General features: G+C 37.3%; 1 protein-coding gene across 3 annotated transcripts in view; it reads left to right on the top strand.

The window, feature by feature from the left end:
- The window catches only part of LOC108712323 (protein unc-13 homolog C-like), a 253,359-nt gene extending 244,271 nt beyond the window's left edge, over positions 1-9,088 (top strand). For all 3 annotated transcript variants that reach the window (XM_041588308.1, XM_041588310.1, XM_041588309.1), the window contains 3 exons: positions 2,379-2,471; positions 2,562-2,721; positions 7,492-9,088. In XM_041588308.1, the coding sequence (XP_041444242.1) occupies positions 2,379-2,471; positions 2,562-2,721; positions 7,492-7,774 (536 nt within the window). In that variant the 3' untranslated portion in view covers positions 7,775-9,088. The remainder of the gene's footprint in view (positions 1-2,378; positions 2,472-2,561; positions 2,722-7,491) is intronic.
- The last annotated feature ends 9,345 nt before the right edge of the window (positions 9,089-18,433 follow it).

The raw sequence follows: 18,433 nt of genomic DNA on the forward strand, positions 1-18,433 counted from the left end.
ACATGTTATGGTATGAACAATTTCATATTGAGCCAGATGCAAGTCAATTAGAGAAACTTATTTTAAGGTTAATCTCATGAAAACTCAACAAACATCTATGGGGAAATTTGGAATTGAATTATGAGAAGTTTTTTTCTCACTGAATTTGATCTGGCCCTATATTGGTTATAAGAACTGGAGCACAATTTGTGCGTATTGGGTTAGATTTAATACAATAAGAAAAATGTATCCCATGGTTTATCACATGAACATTCCATTGAAATCTATGGGGAAATTCAGAATTGAATAAGGAGAAACATTTTCTCCTTAAATTCTCCTGAAATCTGGCCCATTATTTGATTATCAAGATGATCAAGACAATACACTGAAATTGCACCTATATCATATTTTAATGACTCATATTTTTTATTACTCTTTTCTTTACATACATTTATTAATCATATTTTCAATTGCAAATTTGTTTTAGTATAATTAATACATTGATTATTGAAGTGCTATATTATTTGCAAAAGAATCACATGTTTTGTGTTTTCCATAAACAAGAAAAAAATCTTTGCTTAGTAGCTTAGGCCAAAGTATAATGAGAATACATGTTCACTAGGTTGGATCACCAATGTGGTGCAGCAGTATTTACAGTGACATATTACAAACAGGATATACAGTAAATGAATGCAAGGGAACAGAGTTTGGCTTCTCCCCATATAAATAGCCAAATATGCAGAACATTACAAAATCATTAAGATGAACATTGCAACTGATTATCCGTATTGTAAAATATGTAATTAGTAGTCAATAGACACTGTTATTTGTTAATCTAACTTTGGCAGAAATCTACAGAACTGGATTGTGCCAACTATTTTTTGCAAATTAAAATCAGACAAATCTGTGTATTTGCAAACAGGCTTGATTGTTTAGTTTTTGTTTGCATTTTGTCTTACTAATTCAAAAGCCATGGCTCAGTAAACTTTCAGTTGCAATTCAGGAATTAGTGCTCATCTCTGCCATGTGCTGATCAATATCAGTAACTGTATTTGAGATCTATCTCATATATATGAATATAATGAAAGCCTTTTTGCATACACTGTATCTAACCTATGTGTTATTTTTACCAGCTCAGTTGCCCTTCTCTGTACCCTCTCTAATGTCCTGTTTAAGCGCTGAAGACTAAAACTGTACATATTCTAGATGGTGCCTTACCAGTGCTCTATGCAGTGAAAGCAATACCTCCCCCCATGAATCTATGCCCCTTTTAATACAGCTCAAGACCTTATTTGCCCTTGGTGCTGCTGACTGGCATTGCTTGCTACAGCCAAGTTTATTATCTACAAGGACTCCAAGGTACTTCTCCATTATGGATTTGCCTAGTGCAGTCTCATTAAGGGTATACGTGGCTTGGCTTTACATGGCTTTACATTTATCAAAATTGAATCTCATTTGCCACTTAGCTGCCCATATTGCCAGTTTGTCAAGATCCTGTTGCAAGTATGCCGCATCTTCGATGGAATTAATTTGGCTGCATAGGTTTGAGTCATCTGCAAACACTGATACATTACTTACAATACCCTCCCCTAAGTCGTTAATGAACAAGTTAAATAAAAGTGGACACAATACCAAGCCCTGAAGGGCCCTACTAAGAACCCTATTCCTAGTAGAGAATGTACCATTAACGACCATTTTCTTAATCAGATCCTGTAGCCAGTTTCCTATCCATGTGCAAATGACTTCATTAAGAGGCCGTTCTAAAACTAAACCTAGCTCTCTTAGACCCCAGGGGTGTATGCCATCTGGTCCAGGCACCTTGTTCACATTATTTATTTATTTGTAAAGCTTTATGAATCATATTCTGAGTCAGCCACTGGGTAGATTGAGCTGATCCAACAGTGCAGCTATGAAGTGAGCCTGGGAACTCTGACTTCTCTATTGTATACATTGAAGAAAATAATTGATTTAGTACATTTGCCTTTTCTGTATCTGTTACCATCATACTGGTACCATTATTTAAGGGGCAACACTTTAAACCTGCATATTTTTACTATTCATGTACTTTATATAAAACTTTTTGGGGTTAGTCTTAGCCTCAGCTGCAATGTGATCCTCATTTCTTATCTTTGCCTTCCGGATAGCTGTTATGTACTAAAATGTCCTAAATTTGTCCATATATATTAATTCAAGCATCTGACCAGTAAATGCTGCATGTAAATGCTGGATGGTTGCTATGCATTGATATTCAAAAAGTAAACTTAACAGTATTTGAAGACCCAGTAAAACCTTCAGAAGTTAGGAAACAATAAGTAAATTAAGTAAAATAAGTAAAAAGAGTACATTTTTGTTTAAGTATATGCATCTAGGGTTCATCAGAAATGTATTTGTTTTTTCAGGTCAGTCCACAGAGGGCTCAGTAGGGGAAATATCTGTTCAAGTGGATCTGTTGACTCATCCTGGAAATGGGGAGCACAAAGTAACAGTAAAAGGTATGTTTTGAGCTATATTTCCTTTATCACAATATTGTAACATTTCAGTTTTATATCAAATAACTGATATAACTCATTTTCTTTTTGCAGTTGTAGCACTCAATGGCTTGCTCTGGCAAACTACTGCTATGTTCCGGCCTTTTGTTGAAGTCTATGCATTGGGTCCCAGTCTAAATGATAAAAAAAGGAAATATGGGACAAAGACAAAGAACAACACTTGGTCTCCGAAATACAATGAGAATTTTCAATTGTAAGTAATTCAATATTGAAATATATTTCTAAATTTACAATAGAATTTTTGGTAGATTTGTTGTCAGATAGCCCTGAGCTGGCAAGTAACATTGAGGTGGGTAAAAAAAGGAAATATTGGACAAAGACGAAGAACAACACTTGGGGGCCCATTTACTTAGATTGAGTGAAGGAAAAGAAAAAAAACTTCGAATGATTTTTTTGGCTACTTCACTCTCGAATTGGCTACTTTGACCTTCGACTACGAATTCGAAATGAACGATTGGAACTAAAAATTGTTAGAATATTCAACCATTCGATAGTCGAAGTACTGTCTCTTTAAAAAAAACTTTGACCCCCTACTTCGCCACCTAAAACCTACCGAGGTTCAATGTTAGCCTATGGGGAAGGTCCCCATAGGCTTTCCTATGTTTTTTTGGTCGAAGAAAAATCGTTTGATCGATGGATTAAAATCGAAAGATTTAATCATTTTTTTAATTGTTAATTAATTGTTAATTAACCCTCGATATTCGAACATATGTAAATCTGCCCCTTGGTCTCCGAAATACAATGAGAATTTTCAATTGTAAGTAATTGAATATAAGTTATCCAAATGTAGATACACTGTATAAAATGCTTTTTTTCTAAAAGATGTTTCTAAAAGATGAATTGCACACAGTAACATCTGTTTCTAATTAAATATGTTTCTAATTAAATTGTACCTGATTAGTAAATATATCCAGTTTATTGGAGTACAACATTGAAAGAAAATTCATCAAAACTATAGACATTTCTGCAAGAATTATCTACATAATTCACCAAACTTGTTCTGTAGATGCCCTAGAGAAAGGCATCATTGCTAACATTCCCTGAAAGTGAAAAATTCCAGCACAGACTACAGAAACTTCAAAATAGTATAGGAACCTCTGCATTCGACTTACAGTATATACAACCTTGGCAGGTTAAAAATGGCGGATTTTCCGATTCGGACTTTAATAAATCTCAAACAATCCGAGGTTTGTTTGCACCAAAAAGCCATAACGCTCATGAAGTTTGTGTCCGTCTATACATTATTTACAAATAAACCACTTTGGTTATGTTCAATAACATTCATTTACATATGTTATACCATTTTTTGTGGTCCCACCAATATATATATATATATAAACTTTATAAACTTAAAGAGACAGCACTTGTAGTTGCTGCTCTCTCCTCTACACTTGTTTCCCGCAGTTTGGCTTTCATGCGCCACATTTCCTTGCTTCGCCTGCACTTAACACGCTCCACCTGTTTCACTGCCTCCCATCTATCGGCTGCACGTTCCTTCCTCCCAGAGTCCCAGGTCACCTGCAGCTGCCTCCCTGGACGGTGTCGCTTCCTTCCTCACACGATTCCTCTCCACTCTCCATGCCCCTCCCGTCCACTATAGCAAGTCTTGCTCCCCCCTCCCATCCATCATCTCAAATCTCGATCCCATTCGCACCAACTATCGCATGTCTGGGAAGGGGGTGTGACTTCCTGTGTGAGGAGAATAACTGACTTTACTGTTGTGAGGTAATTTTGAGTAAAACAGCAGAAAAAAAGAGAGCAAACACAGAAAGGAATCAGGAGTTACGATTTCTAACCATATTGCAGACAGAAAAATTCTCACTCCCCTCCCATCAATCATCTCAAAACTCGCTCCCCCTCCCATACACTATCGCAAGTCTTGCTCTCCCCCTCCCATCACTATATCAAGTTTCACTCCCTCTCCTTCCCTTGGCCCACCACCATCTCTGATGCAGCAGAATGTCGCCTGCCAGCCTGTACCTATAAGATTCGATAGTTACACAGATATACACAGGTTCATTATAGTCTGTTTGGACCTTCTGAAACACAGCTACCCTTTCACACTTTAACATGAACAATTCATTTTACACACACACTTACACTGGCATTGACACACACACACATACACTGACTAAACACACCTGACAGATTCACACTCATCTGCCCTGGGAAAGATGCTGCTTCAGCAGAAGGAGATTCTCTGCTCTGATCCTCTCACACGGATCCTCCTCACACAGTTGAGGAGCAGGAAGCGCCTCACAGAGGGAAGGGGTGGAGCTAAATCCGGACTGCTGACCTGAGCAGTAGAATAGGCATTGGGATGGTCCATTATTTGAATGGGTGCTGACCTGACAAGATGTAAGTGTTTCATAAGTGTATTGCAGGTTCTCAATGGCAATTTTAATAAATGTGTTCATATAAAAGAGAAAAAAATAATATATGTACATAAGGCAATGGAAGATCTTTTATTATGAGGTACAAGTCAGGGGGGTAGCAAGTACCCCCCCCCCCTTTGCCCCTATCCGTGGATGCCCATGTCCTGTTCATTATAAATTCTAACCAATATTCATTATTAGTTCCAAAATGTAATAAATGTTACAAGAGAACACTACTAGACTGTAAGTCCTACAGAGCAGGGACCTCCTTCCCATCTTTAAACAGCATCCCGATTTTAAAAAGAGTTTGAACAAAATTCAATTGACAACTCATATTGCTTGTATTGACTTCCCAATTATTGCAGCATCCATTCACCTTGCAGCTCAGCTTCCTTAAGTTTCAGCCTTTATGGCTGTAACTCAGAGATTTATTTAATGATTTTCAATATTCCACAAGATACCTCCTTAAAAATAACATGAGGCAGCATTTTTTGTCATTTGACTTAAATGAACTATAATAGACATAAACATTAAAAAACAACCAGTACAGTAGCTATGCCATCAACATGGCTTTGTTAACATGAAGTACAAAATCTTCTCTAATACATATGCCTTTCACTTTTCAGCCAAGCTGAAAAAAAGTATCCCCAAAAGTACTATTGCCAAGTAATGTGAGCCACAGGAGGGCTTTTTAGTGCTTTCCCGATGATCAAGAAGTGCCCCAGCCTTATAGCTGAACAGTTCATAATGGTTTATTTAAAAGTACATTGTTGGAAATTGAAAAAACCAAAAAATCAACTAATATTTACTTTTAAAACTCTGGCTTATAGTAATGTGTGACCAGTCGTATACTCTACTGACTCTCGATGCAGCCCAGTCAGTGAAAGGAAGGTCATCTGCCTGTTACTGTGCATACAGGACAGGTTTGATTAAACTGCTCTAGTTTGCATTTTCAGGATGAAGTTTTGTCTGACAATAGGGTTGCCACTTTTTCTAAGGTCTGTTCGGGTCTCAATTACCTCTTCAGTTTTCAGCTTTGTGAAACCCAAACAATAACCTGGCAAATTAATTCAAAACATTAAAATATTAAGATACTCGCTGTGATTTTTTTTTCTATCAAAATGGCTTCGTTATCATCAGAAGGATGATAATTATAAGAGAAAGAAAAAGCAAATCAGTCAATAATGAGGAATTGCCATTTTAAATTAGCATTGCTGTATTCAGAGCCTTCTCTGATTTCTGTATAAGATCCAATATCTTTAATTAAATGGAGGACTAAAGATAGTGCATGTATGGTAGGAGATGAGCTTTGAAGGTGCCTGATGAATCATCAGATACAGGTAGAATTTGATTATATCTACATGTATATCTGACTATTCAGCTCTAAATATCTGTAATGAAAACAAAGTTCTTCGCAAGAAAGATAAACCTGCTCCAGTGGCATAACCCCAACAAGCATTGTTGTGTCCACCTCTGATGTCACCATACCAACCCCAGCACCATCTGTCCCACTCCCTTTTTTGGGTTTAGCCAATGGCAAATGTGGCAACCGTATCTCACATTAGCCTGTGTTGTCAGGGGGAAATACTTGATAAATCAATGATTAAAAAGTCGTATGAGTACAAAAGAAAAACAAGCAAAAAAAAAAAAAAAGAAGAAGCTTCATAACTAATTCCAATAAGAAACTGAAAAATCTATGAAATATACAATGTAATAAGGGAACAGTTATATCCTGCAAGAATCATATCAACTGCATTAAAACTGTATTTTGCATTAGCGATATTTAAATTAGCATTGTAATCTAAAAAGGACCCAAACACTCCATTATGTAATCTCAACACCCTCTTCTGTGGAACTTTGGCTACAAATGCACAACCTTTTCTGAAAATATTAAGTTTCCATCAATAGAATTCAATCCATAGAATGAGATGTCAAGTTCAACCCTCAACTCATCTCATCCATTTTTAGTTATAAATTGATTCAGAGGAAAGCAAAAACCATCTTACTGGTTCAAAGTAAAAACAATGATGTTGGTTAAAGTGAAAATTGAATAGAAATTAGACCAAAGACCAGGATGTGGTATTGTGCCATCAATTATTTTGTCTGCTCCATAGCATCAGTTAACTTACTGTCATTTGTGCTGTATAGGTAGTTATTTTTGATAAGTATTATCTGTATTGGATGACCTTCAAAAGAGCTGTGACATCTTCCCAATTCTGCTTTCATAATTTTGATAGAGAATTAAGATTTTATTATGATGCATAAAAAAACTTCTAGGTTGGGCTAGAGGGGCACATAAAAAACAGGCTTAAAAATAAAAATAAAAACCTATTAAAATGATAAATTAATAAAACCACTATTTGATTAAATTGATAGAAGCACAATAAAATTGTGAGTCTGGGAACATACGTTGCCAAGAGTCAGAGATTTTTCATTAGTAAAGTTGCAGGATATAAAATATTCCTAAGGATATATTTGAATTTTAATAAGGGTGGAAAGGCTGACTAATTGAAAGCAGGCTAAATGAAATTGAAGAGCATGCTCCTCATTCTTCTTTATAACTATATCTATTTTTTAATTTTCCACAGCATTCTGAGTAATGAGGAGAGCCCCCGGGAGTATGAACTTCACCTCTGTGTGAAAGATTACTGCTTTGCCAGAGAGGATCGCGTTATAGGAATGACTGTGATCCAGCTGAAGAATATAGTGGATAAAGGAAACTGTGCCTCTTGGTATCCTCTGATGAAAAACATCTGTATGGATGAAACCGGACTGACTATTCTGAGAATACTTTCGCAGAGATCAAACGATGAAGTTGCCAAGGAGTTTGTAAAGTTAAAATCAGACATCCGATCTCCAGAAGAAGTCTAGAACACTACTGCTGGCGCATGAGGGGACACCTCCATGGACTCAAATTAACATTGATACAGTGTTGTTCCGATTAGTGTATGCATGTGAAAAAATCAGTGGGAATGTTTACTTCAATATGTTTGTGTTTGCTAGTACATATGGACTATATTTGCAAGGTATGTTGAAGAAAATGTGTATCTTTTTATACGACTGACATTGGGCAAGGTCTTGCTCTCATGAAGTGCCAAAATAAACAGTCAGAGCTGAAATAATCGTAGGGTTTCTTTTTTAATGTCGATTTCGATCAGTTTACACATGAGCACGTTATATTACTTCAACTCATGTCAGTCACGGAGCAAGCCTCTCTCTCTCTCTAGCTATGTTCCACAGGACAACACCATCTACTCCTGTTGTTCGAGAACCTGGCTTCACATTTGTGGGCATGAGTCAATGAGGATGCAAACTAACACTCAGTCTGGAGGTCTATCAAATGTTATTCCTACATGCTTACAATTGCCTGCATTCCCTTTACATGATGTTACACTGTTCTATCCATATCCATTTGCAATATCTCCATTAAATATTGTTGTCAGTGCATATTTAACTATTCAAATGATAAACTATAACACAATTTGTAATTTTATAAAAGATTTGCATTAAAATAGGAAAACAAGAAAGGGTGGGGGCTCTTTTATGCATATGACTCTCTTTCTGGCATCACTGTGAACACAAACTATAAAGAGAAAGATTTACTTACAAAAAACTACTTGTTGCCCTAAAGTGGTAGCCCTTTCTTTGTCCACCAGCTATCTACTAAGCCCCTCTGTATAGCACCATGGGTAAGAAATGTATGCTGCAAAAACTTGCTGGAAAATGTCTTAGTTTTTATCTTTTATTATTATATATATAAAATACATTAACTTCACTCTGACTCCTATTCTTTCAGCTCTGCTTCTTGTCGCTGACAATTACGGGGTATTTTCCATAAATCTGCAGTATTTTTGTACCGTGCAAAATGTCTATAAATCTATACAAAAAATCTGCCACAGTTTATGTGCTTAAATCATTTTATGGGACACCAAGGATTCAAAATCGTTGAAAATTGTTTTGCATTTCTGAAAATCAACTAAATCAAATAATGGTTTTTTTTTCATTCAGACAGGAACGTGTGTTGCATTGTATACTTAGCTGTATGATCAGTTAAGTGTTGTCTATTTTTCAAGAAAAAAAATACAATTTATACTTATGCAACATAAAAATGTATTGCACTGAGGCAAAAGTCTTGTCTTGTAAATACATTTAGTGAGATATTGTAAAATAAAGTATGAAGAAACAGCTTTGTGTCTGGTTAATCATTTTAGATTTGGGAAATATCTTGTGTTAGAAACAAAACAGAATAAAACTTACATAACAGAAAGAAATGGCCCTAATGGCATGTTTGGTGATTTTATTGGCTAAGTAAATAGAAAATGAAAATCAATGCAATTTTCAGTGAGCTGTTTGAGACTTTCTGTTGCACATGGGCAAATTTATAAGGAAATATATGTTTGACTGAATGTAGGTGCAATGGGCAAAGCATAAATATATATGCAAATTTCCCACAGTTTCTCCCAGAATTCCATCTAAATAGCAGGCACCCTCTAAGCCAGGGGTCCCCAATATTTGTTACACGTGAGCAAAATTTAAATGAAAAAAGAAATGGAGAGCAACACAAGCATGAAAAAAGTACCTGGGAATGCCAAATGACGGTTTTGACTGGCTCATTGGTAGTTCCTATATGGATTGTCAGCCTACCGGAGGCTCTACTTGGCAGTACATTTGTTTTTTTATACAATTAAAACTTGCCTCCAAGCCTGGAATTAAAAAAAAAAAAGCACTGGCTTTGACACCACTGGGAGCAACATACAAGGGGTTGGTAAGCAACATGTTGTTCATGAGCCACTGGTTGGAGATCACCGCTCTAACCAGTGCTTGCTGCAATTTGCATGCAATATATTCATTTGAATTTCAGTTCACTTTATTAAATAGCTGAGCACAAAAATACATTCCCAGTTTCCTTCATTAGTAGGGGATGAGGAACAATGTTCCTTCACTGGTGTTAATTCGTGCACGCACATGCAAAGCTTGAGGCCAGCATACACAACAAATTGTGACGCACACAAAGAATTTTGTATATATTCCGGATCACACAGTGTTTTAAAAATGCGCACTCAGGTTTAAAATGTATGCACAAATAGGTTTTCCCCACACAGAGTTGAGAAAGAATAGAAGGAACATTGGTTAAAAGTCCTATAATTTCCAGTGGTGATAGCGTCAATAAATTTGATGCAAGTTAGTTGCATATGTAGGTACAACTCGCTAAAGTTAAGCTCTCCTTCTTTGTATTTTGCACTTGTGTTCGTAATATCTAAGATACCTGCATAAAAATACCAACTTTAAAGGGCCGATTCATCAATAGTCGAATATCGAGGGTTAATTAACCCTCGATATTCGACTGGGAACTAAAATCGTTCGACTTCAAATATCGAAGTCGAACGATTTTGCGCAAATCCTGCGATCGTACGATCGAAGGATTTTTCGTTCGATCGAACGATTAAATCCTTCGAATCGTTCGATTCGAAGGATTTTAATCCAACGATCAAAGGACAATCCTTCGATCAAAAAATCACAGGCAAGCCTATGGGGACCTTCCCCATAGGCTAACATTGACTTCGGTAGGTTTTATCTACCGAAGTAGGTGGTCGAAGTATTTTTTAAAGAGACAGTACTTCGATTATCGAATGGTCGAATAGTCGAACGATTTTTACTTCGAATCGTTCGAATTCGAACGAATTTAACCAATTCGATGGTCAAAGTACCCAAAAAATACTTCGAAATTCAAAGTTTTTTACATTCGAATTCTTCACTCGAATTTTGTAAATCTGCCCCTAGGTGTGGAGCATCATTGTTAATGTACAGTGTAAATGATTGGTTGCTTTCTTGGTGCCCTTAAACTTGATGTTCATTCATTAGCGAGCACAAATGGGTACGTTTATTGTGTAATACGCTGAATGGTTACATACAAATGCTCAGTACAAAGGTATTATTGCTTACAAATGGAAGTGGTTATGGTGCACTTTTAAAAAATTTTATGTTACTATGTAAATGCTGTCATTATGCACATACTGTATTCTCCATTCTATTCTATATCCCTGATATGTAATAAAAGGCAGTAGATTTGTCCAGAGGTAGAAACCCATAGCAAACAATTAGAGATGTTTGCTTTGAAACTGGTGATCAGTAAATGCTACCCACGGCTGGAACTAGAGGTAGACATTTCAGGCACATGCCTAGGGCACAAAGCTTGGGGGCTGCTCCAGTTATACACTGAATGTATCACTGTTTTATATACTTTATACTAAAGGAGTGAAGCCTTCTATCCAGTTTATTTTATATATTTGCAGATGGTGAAAATTTGACCCTCTAATAAGGAAGCTGCGCTTACCTGCATGGGATGATAGCCTGAAAAAGACTTGTCATTTCATCATATTTGCTACATACTGATTTATTTGGGGTTATAATTTTATTTATGAATTATTTACAGTGGATAATTGTGTGAACTTAAACTTCATCTTGAACTATTAACGTCTCCCAGTAAGGCTTGTTAATTTTTTTGATCCTTTATTAATTGGGAGGGGGGAGGATTTCTTATTTATTACATTTAGTTTACATTTAGTACATTTATAACCCATATTTATTATATTTAGTATGTTCGACTGTAACTGTGCCAGCATGGAAACAATCTACAACAAAGCAATTATTGAGTCACTATAGGAAAGGAAATGGATAGAAAACAATAAAAATACACAAGTGAATACTCAGCACTGATGTAATTTTGATTACAGTGAATTTCTGCTGTCATTCAATTTTTATGACACTTTTTTTTAACATTTTTTTTTTGCAATACTCTGCATATACGTTCCACTTAAAACTTAAACTGAAAAAGTAGTTAAATGTCCTTTAAAAGAATTGATTAATCTAGGTGTATTTCCAGGTATATGCTACCCAGCCTTTATTTTATACTTTACATTTCTATGTCGGCATCTTGCAGCTAATGTTTTGTAAATACAGGTGAAGTACAATGTGTTCCTATTGGAATCAATGCTTTTATTTTAGTCTTGCACAAAAGGGGTTCATTTCTTCTAGCTTACTAGATGGTTGATCTCCAGTCAGAGCTAATAGGAAGAGTTTTCATGGTTTGGTTGGACCCCCTACCTCTTACCTAAGCATATTTAGATGTTTGTTTGATTCCACTGGTAACAATTCACTCCACTTTGACTTTCCTAGTTTTCCAATTTTCTCTAGATCTTTGCTTGAATTTACCTGGTCTTTATATAACATGTCTGTACCACTGTTTCCAGTGTGTGGATCTACCTAACCTGTTTAACTAGCCAGGTTCTGTCAAGTTTGTGTTCTACTGATTTGTTCAGATTAAATGTAACATACAGGGAAGCAGTAAGAACACTGGTTCATGCATTTTAATAAATATAATATCAGTTTATAATTAGAATAAAACATTTAAAAAACCTGGCCTGGTATTCTAAGGACATATCGACAAAAGAACATTTCTAATAAGTAAAAATAAAGTGGTAAAAGCAAACAGTAATCACTTAAAGAGAGATTGAAAATATTTCAAACAATCCAAAAACTAAAATACCAACTGCAAGGCTTGTGGCCAGTTCACTACTCCCCTATAAACTAACAAACTTAGGAGGTTCTTATAAAAAAGGAAAGGATGTTGTTGACTACTAATACCAAGTTAACTGCTGAGGATGAATTAAATATTTCACTACAAACTCTAATGTGCCCACAGACTAATTAACCAGTTAAAGTTGAAAAAATGGTGCTTGAAAAACCATCTACTGACTTCAATCCATATTTTTCGCTTTTCGATATATACAATAATGCTGACTTCAACCATTAATTGTAGAAAATGGAAGAAAATGCAACCAGTGTACTCAGTACCCAATAATAGTATTAGCCATAGGAAAAGCACAGGTCCAAAGTATTCTAGATTAATAGGTCCCATACCTGTACTTTCCTATGGAGCAGAAACATTTCAGAAGTTGTAGGTGGAGCATTCTATTCACTCTTCCATGGAGCACAAACTGTTCACACATCCCCATCACTAATTACAAAGAAGAAGGTCACTGTACTGAAGGATCAGTTTGGTAAGGAAACGGCCAACTCAAAAATCAGCATACACATCTTTGTGTGACTTCTATACAGTACATCTGCTTAGCTAGGTATTGCAGTATTCTTTGCATAAATGTGTAAGGTGTATATAGAAAATAATTAGCAATCAGCAAAAACTGCATTTTTATATTTTACTTGTGCTGCATTTTTTGTTGGGCTCCCAAACTCTCTCACCTATCCCAAAATATTTTAATGGGCTTTCATTAAGAAATGCTATAAAAGCCATTTTCTACTGGTTTTGCAAATCACTGCAACTAAAAATCAGTGATACCTATTCTGTGCAACACTTATCATAGACAATCTACTTTCCTGATATGACATTTCAAAAATGCACAGGGTGTAGGTGAACTAATCCTCTGATAACCCCTGTGCATGGGTGTCCCCCTAGACTTGCCTGCAGAAGCGTACGGACGCTGCACTGATTTTCAGAATGTTTTCCCCCACTCCCTCAGACCTTTTCTTCTCTGCAGCCCAACGTGCTTGCTCCTCCCTTGTCACACTCCCTGCAGCCCTCCCTTCTCAGCTGTCAGTCATATGAACTCAGCCTTCTGCCCTCAGTCTTCCGCCCTCAATCCTCCGCCTCAGTCCTCTGCCTTCCATCCTCAGTCCTCTTCCTTTTAGTCCTCTTCCTTCCAGCTGTGCCATCTTTGTGTGAGCTCTGGAGGTATTTATTCATGGACTTGCCACTTTGCCATCTTTATGTGAGCTCTGGGGGTATTTATACATGAATTTGCAGCTGTGCCATCTTTGTGTGAGCTCTGGGGGTATTTATACATGAACTTGCCACTTTGCCATCCTTTATATTTAATAAAAATCTCCAAATTGGAATGATCCAAATGATGGTAGTGTCAGTAACAGTATGAAGATGCTATACGTATGCAATTTGTACTACTTTATATATTATATATATATATGCAAGTAATTTGACTCCTTGCCCCCCCCCCTGGAAAATTTTCTGCAGACATCCATGTCCCTGTGGCTAATGAGTTGATGTATATCAGCCAATTCATGTCACTCTAATCTAAAGGACAGACAAATAATCATGTACTTACAATGAGTCTGTGGCATACAGTTGGGATACTTTTACTCATTAGTCATTTCTTTTTTCCAATGTGATTAGTGTAAGAATTCCCAGACCACTTGAAATCACTGATGCCTTCATTATATGTACATAAACCAGAGCTTACTGCATTTACTTTTTTGTAGCTGTAATTAAAAATCATGTCCCAGAGTCACAGAGGAATTGATCTGCTATTAAATACATCAAAATCTAATCTCAATAGCCCAAGCAAGATTCTAATACATGTTGCCTTCCTGCTAATTAAATGTTTTTTATAATATGCCAATGAAATGTGGCAAGAATGAGAGGAAAATTTAGTCATTTTTTTATTTTTAGTAATTTTCTTGCACTCATTAGAATTACCTTATTAGTACCTATATTTCAAACAGATATGGTCTACATGTTATCTACATGTATCTACATCGTTTTTATTGTTTTTTAAAAAAAATGTGACTGCTGAAGTGATGGGGGATATTTGAGTTCATGCAGGGTGTATTGTAAAAGTAAATTGCCTAAAATTTGACCAACACAGATAAAGCAGTGTGAAAAAATATAATTTAACATAAACGTGTAACTATGCACAACTTTATTGCAATATAATTGCCATATGTATGCAGATTTGGAACAAGAGATCCAAAATGCTTACCTGAGCAAACTGCCACTTTGGAGGCTCGAGTTAGTGCACAAAGAGCAACAAATTGCAACACTGCAGTCAATTGACAATCTTGAAAGGAGTATCTTGCTCACTGAGCAAGACCTAGTGGGGTCAGAGAGTTTGGGGGAAACAGAACAGCAGCAGGATGCTGAGGCAGCTAGCTGGGCAACAGAAAATCTAAGGTGGGCAAAAAGAAAATGGAGGCTGATCCAGAGCTTATACATCTCAACAAATTTGCCAGATTGTGTGAAGAAGATGGGAGTGTGAATTTTGGATTGGCAATTCTAGATGGGGCTGATCTCTCTAACAGCTGGGAGCAGGGCCAGGCAAGGTGAGAATCTTGCCTCAGGCAGCACAGAGCGGCCAGTTACCAAGGGCGGCAAAAAGCCGCCTCTGGTAACTTAAAGAGACGAATTTCAGTTTTTTAAAATGGAAATTCGGCTCTTCTAGTGCAGCGAGCGCAATATCGCTCACTGCACTAGCGATGCGGCCCCTCCTCCACCCGCTCCGACGCTAGAAGTTAGAAGAGCAGAGCAGGAGGAGGGACGGCATTGGGGCTGCTGCCTCAGGCGGCAGCAGCCCCTGGAACGTGCCTGGCTGGGAGACCAGTTTCTTTAGCAGGAGGAGAGCAGAGGTAGGCCTAAGCAGATTGTAGTTGTAGGGGATTTGATTATTAGGAAAGTGGATAGAGTAATCTTTCATCCAGATTGCTACAACCAAACAGTTGCTGTCTACCTGGTGCCAGGGTTCGGCATGTGGTTGATCGGGTAGACAAATTATTGGGTGGGGTTGGGCATGACCCAACTGTTTTAGTGCATATCGGTACTAATGACAAAATGAATGGTAGATGGAAGACCTTAAAGAGTGATTTCAGGGATCTAGGCCTTAAGATCAAGGAAAGGTCTTCAAATGTAATTCTGAAATTTTGCCCGTGCCACATGCAAGTTTAGGAAGACAGCAGGAACTTAGGGAGCTAAATGCTTGGCTCAAGTCTCGGTGAAGGAAGGTAGGGTTTGGGTTCATAGAGCACTGGGCTGATTTTTCCCTGGGGTACAACCTATACAGTCATGACGGTTTTCACCTCAATGGACTGTGCTACGGGAAAGAATGGCTAAGAGGTTGGAGAAGTGTTTAAACAAGGCAAGGTGGGGTGGGTGAGATAAAGAATTATGGGGAAGCTAGGGTAGACAGGGCAGTGGGATTAGTAGTGGGTCATGGGGGGAGGAGTGAGGGGTAAATAATAGATATGGAGAGCACTACTTATACTCTTCAGGTGTTGTTGCATATGGTGGTGCTATTCCTTAGACGTACGGCCACTTCCACATTCAGCAAAATTTCATCAAGGGAGGTGAAACCCCCCCCCCCCCGAAACGTTGTTCTGTACTTGTAGTGGTAAAACTGCCTAAAATAAAGGATTATTTGCACAGCAAGAAGTTGTGAAGTGCTTGCCTTTCCTTTGAAAAGTGGGGTCAGCTGCTTGATGAAAACAAAAAAAGTGCAGATTCCGAACTCATATTTTTCGTCTGTCTACACAAATGAGGAACTAGTTAATGAAGGTTTCCTTCTTAAAAGTCCAAATTCTAGTAATACAACTAATGATGCATGGTTCACATATAAAGAACTTCAAAAGAGACTAGAACATGTTAAGATAAACAAAGGTCCGGGGCCAGATAGTATTCATACCAAGCTTAGCTCTGTGATTGCCAAACCTCTTTACTTAATTTTTCAGGATTCATTGAGGTCTCGCATAGTGCAGAAAGACTGAGGAATTGCTAATGTGGTGCCGCTATTCAAAAAAGAATCCTGTTTTCAGCCTCATAACTATAGGCCAGTTAGTCTGACGTCAGTGGTAGGAAAGCTTTTCAAAGGTTTAAAGTGATACTGTCATGGGAGAAAAAAAAAATTCCAAAATGAATCAGTTAATAGTGCTGCTCCAGTAGAATTCTGCACTAAAATCCATTTCTCAAAAGAGGAAACAGGTTTTTTTTTTTATTTAATTTTGAAATCTGACATGGGGCTAGACATATTGTCAATTTCCCAGCTGCCCCAAGTCATGTGACTTGTGTTCTGATGAATTTCAATCACTCTTTACTGCTGTACTGCAAGTTGGAGTGATACTGTTTCTATTTTTGCAGATGATACTAAATTTTGCAGAACTATAGGTTCCATGCAGGATGCTGCCACTTTGCAGAGGGATTTGTCTAAGTTGGAAAACTGGGCAACAAACTGGAAAATGAGGTTCAATGCTGATAAATGCAAGGTTATGCACTTTGGCAAAAATAATATAAATGCAAATTATACACTAAACGGCAGTGTGTTGGGAGTTTCCTTAAATGAGAAGGATCTAGGGTTTTTTGTAGATAACAAGTTGTCTAATTCTGGGCAGTGTCATTCTATGGCTACTAAAGCAAATAAGGTTCTGTCTCAAGGGATGAAAACATAATTATTCCTCTTTAAAGAAACAGTTCAGTGTGAAAATAAAAACTGTGTAAAATAAAAAATGTTTCTAATATAGGCAAAAATGTAATGTATAAAGGCTGGAGTGACATAATAGCCAGAACACTACTTCCTGATTTTCAGCTCTATAACGCTGAGCTAGTCAACGACTTGAAGGGGGGCCACATGGTACATTTCTGTTCAGTGAGTTTGCAATTGATCCTCAGCATTCAGCTCAGATTCAAAAGCAACAGATATGACCCATGTGGCCCCCCCTCAAGTCTCTGATTGGTTACTGCCTGGTAGCCAGGGTAACCAGTCAGTGTAAACCAAGAGAGCTGAAAAGTAGGAAGTAGTGTTCTGATTAACATGTTATACATCAAATCACTCCAGCCTTTATACATTACATTTTTGGCTAACTAACTATATTAGAAACATTTTTTATTTTGCACAGCCTATCTATCTACCCAATTTTTATTTTTACATTCTACAATTCCTTTAAAGGTCCCTGGAAAGGCCTCATCTGGAGTATGCAGTGCAGTTTTTGACTCCAGTCTTTAAGAGGGATATAAATGAGCTGGATAGAGTACAGAGACATGCAACTAAACTAGTTAGAGGGATGGAAGACATATTATGAGGGAAGACTGTCAATGTTAGGGTTGTTTTCTCTGGAAAAAAGAGGACATTATAGATAAATATCAGGGGACATTTTTACCCATAAAGATGATCACCGTACCAGAGGCCACCCTTCAGACTAGAAGAAAATAACTGGTAGGTGGTTCTTCACAGTGAGGATAGGGAGGTTGAGGAATGCACTGCCGGGTGATGATGTGATGGCTGATTCTGTTAATGCCTTTAAGAGTGGCTTGGATGATTTCTTGGACAGACATAATATCAAAGGATATTGTGATACTAAACTCTATAGTTAGTATAGCTATGGGTATATATAATTTATGTGAAAGTACGGAGGGATGTGTGTATGAATGCTGGGTTTTCATTTGAAGGGGTTGAACTTGATGAACTTTGTCTATTTTCAACCCAATTTAACCATGTAACTATGTAACAAAAGGAATATTAGGTTTTGCATATGTTTGCAACAGGCAACTGAGGATGCTTATAAACAGGAACTTGGAAATCTGTGTGCTTTTAGGTCAATGCCTCTACATAGAATGGGTCAGGGACAGTGTCGGACTGGCCCACGGGGATACCAGGAAAACTCCCAGTGGGCCTAGGTGTCAGTGGGCCCTCTTGCTTCTAACCATTTAGCCTATTTCATGGTCATTCCCTAGTTCTT

Source organism: Xenopus laevis, chromosome 3S (assembly GCF_017654675.1).
Source record: "Xenopus laevis strain J_2021 chromosome 3S, Xenopus_laevis_v10.1, whole genome shotgun sequence".
Lineage (NCBI taxonomy): Eukaryota > Metazoa > Chordata > Amphibia > Anura > Pipidae > Xenopus > Xenopus laevis.